The sequence below is a fragment of the Antrostomus carolinensis genome, unplaced genomic scaffold (genome assembly GCF_000700745.2).
Source record: "Antrostomus carolinensis isolate BGI_N321 unplaced genomic scaffold, ASM70074v2 scaffold43371, whole genome shotgun sequence".
Classification (NCBI taxonomy): Eukaryota; Metazoa; Chordata; class Aves; order Caprimulgiformes; family Caprimulgidae; genus Antrostomus; species Antrostomus carolinensis.
This window is the reverse complement of record NW_010292938.1, coordinates 2,353-5,287: the sequence shown is the minus strand read 5'-3', so window position 1 is coordinate 5,287 and position 2,935 is coordinate 2,353. Positions and strand designations below refer to the sequence as shown.

Sequence of the window (2,935 nt, the reverse complement as noted above, 5' to 3'; positions counted from 1 at the left end):
TCCTGCAGGTATATTCTGGTTACAGGTTTGCTCTGGCTGCCCGGGAGAAGCAGCTGCCCATTGCAATCCTTAACATTGGGCCCACACGGTTAGATCACTTTGCGTCCTTAAAACTGAATTCCCGCTGCGGAGAGCTGCTGCCTTTGATTGTGGTACATGACTCAACAAGCTGAGCTTTAGTAGCTATCAGGAGTAAAATCATTCCTACAAGGTGAGTACCTTCCCCATTCAGCCACCTTACAGGGTAAGAAGACGTGTTCCCATCAGATGCTGAGACTGAGGTGCACTGACTAAAAATGTGTCCCCACAAACGTGCAGCAAAACGTGGCTGTGAATTTTCACCCGTAACTGGTTCGCTCTGCCAGGCCAGGATCCTGTTTCCCATTATCATAAACAAAAAGCATACTAAGTGCTAATGCTCCCAGAAAACTGGGCAGGAGCAGCCAGCAGACTCGGCAGTGCTGAGTTCCGATCCATCTGTCACGATCAGAAAACTACAGGGGATCATCTGCAGATGCAGAAAACCTGATCAACACTGTTGCCTTTGCGACTGACACTTCAGAGCCATGCCTGGATTAATTGGTCCAGCTCATCCTAATCAAAACACTGCTCTTTAAAATAACCAACTCCATCTCTAAAGCAGCTTCTACCCTCCACTCCTGCAGGACTCATCATCTCAAAAGGGGAAACCTCAATCCAAGAGGCAGCTGTGGGATGCAATGCACGGCCCGTGATGACACCAGGAGAGGGCAGCAAGCCTCGCACCTACCAACCTGGCCAGTTTGCTCTGTTGAAACCATCTCCACTTACCAGGAAACAGGATGATGATGATGATTAAAAAAAAGTACTTTTCTGCCTTACCTTGCCATTGTAAACAATGCCTTTTCTTTTCGTTCACTGGGACAGGATAATCAAACCACCATATCTGAGAACAAAACACTTTTCTTCTAACAGTCCCCAGAGAAGAACGAGGGACAGGGATTCTGACCAAGTAACTTGAGGCTGTAGCACAGGAGGGCGATGTGGAAAACCACAGTATCTGCTGGAGGATCCAACACCACTAGCAGGCAACTGTGGAGCGTGCAAAGAAGAAAAGGAGGCAAGAGGAACTGCCATTGTCATTTTAAAAAACAAACAAAAAAAAGGTTCAAAAGGGAAGCTGAACAAGAATGCTGCTCCTGTAAGAGATTACTCAAAAGGACAGACTATAAGGCTGACGTCTTCTAGCAAGGAGGGGAAGTCAGCATTTCTCTCTCGACTGTCAGTTGAGAAGCCAAACTGCTTACTGGCTGAACTCTTTAAAAATTATATATTGTTGAGATGCCAGAGGAGTTATTTAAGCTAATCTGACTGGCAGTGCTTTCAGTGTGGCTGCTACATTTTCCAGAATGCATTTTTTGAAGATGTTATTTAATTAATGAATAGCTAAGTAGTGAATTAAAATTGTTTACAAGACTATTTGCATTGTAATTTCCTCGCCCTCCTATGATTTATTTAAGTACAGTCTCAATAGCCAGTTTAGATTCATTTTTTCCATTGCAAAAATGCAGGATGTAATTACTAACAGCTGATTAATTAAGAGAGAAATACAATTAAATCTGTACAATAGGTCTCCCTCAGGAGGTAATCTCAAGCTATTAATAGATGTAATTTTCCACACTCCTAACAGGAGATCCATCACCACTGGGTAACCATTTTTTCTTCATCCTTTGGGTGGTAACATAAGACATATTAAATCATTTAAGGAGTAAAAGACAATCTTGCCCAGACTAGAACACTAAATTTTCAACCTGACCTTCTGCATGAATCTGCTGCTCCCCTTCTGGCTAGAAGGGGGATTAATTGTTGGGATTGTCCAAGTGCTCTGGTCCTACTCTCCATCTAGCGTGTCCTGTATTAATATTTTGAGAAGAACTGTGACAAGCAGTTGGAAGCAAACACGCCAGAGTCATCTGCTAGAAGGTCAAGTAGCAAAGCAAGGACAACTGACCATGTGATGCAGAGTTCTTTTTTGCTTTGTTGTTGATTCAGATCCATGCCAGGCAGAAGCAAGTAGCGCACAGAATTTAAGGGACACTTAGGCACCCAGTTTCTGCAGAAGGTAGATGGAATTAAGATACTTAAGGTGTTTCACATTAAATACCTTAATATAGCCGTGTTTAACATGGCTGTAGTGGGTCAGAGGAGAGACTGCCTCACTTACAAGCCAAGCAAGGTAAGTTCAGGACCCCTGTCTGCATTCTGCTCTCATTTCATGGATCCCACTTCCCAGCGAGTCAGGTACCTGCTGTTTGGTAGAGAAGAAAGCTCACAGATGTCACACCATCCTTAGCATATTACAGCTGTCCTGCTAACCAAAGCTTTTGCAGAAATCATTGCTGAGGCAGAACAGGGTCTCCACACACAGCCAGGGACCATGCAGAGAGTTTATTTCCATAGGTTTTTCCATGTAAGAGACATATATGTCCCAGCAGAGGAACAGGGGCTGGGTTTCTCACTATCGCTGTCATCTTCTGCACCACCTTGAAACTTGCGTGACACAGGTGTGTTAAAAACAGAGGCTGCAGGTTTAGTGCCAGTAGAGCCAGCATTTTGAGAAAGCGTGGGAGCACTGCCAAGAAGTCTAAAACAAGAAAACATTTCCAGTGAGGACTTGGCATTAGCCATGTGCCAGGTAACTAAACCTCCCACATCTCTCCCTGCCTCTTCTCCATCTCCTCCCCTTCTCTTCTCCTGAGCCTGCGGGAGAGGAGTCGGGGTGTCTCTTCAGCGTCACTGGTAAATGAGTCGTGTTGCCCTGACCCCACTGATTACACTACACACTTTTAAGTCACTAGGACAATGCCTTACAGTAAATGAACATTTACAGTAAATTTCCTGTGCATGGTTTATTGCCATATGTTAATGAACATATACAACAAGTACATCAGGCTGA

At 44.3% G+C, this 2,935-nt stretch overlaps 1 protein-coding gene across 1 annotated transcript in view; it reads left to right on the top strand.

The window, feature by feature from the left end:
* The window catches only part of SIRT4 (sirtuin 4), a 3,470-nt gene extending 2,632 nt beyond the window's left edge, over positions 1-838 (top strand). Inside the window, 3 exon segments of the mRNA XM_010177109.2 lie at positions 9-88; positions 666-677; positions 679-838. Of these exon segments, the coding sequence (XP_010175411.2) occupies positions 9-88; positions 666-677; positions 679-838 (252 nt within the window).
* The last annotated feature ends 2,097 nt before the right edge of the window (positions 839-2,935 follow it).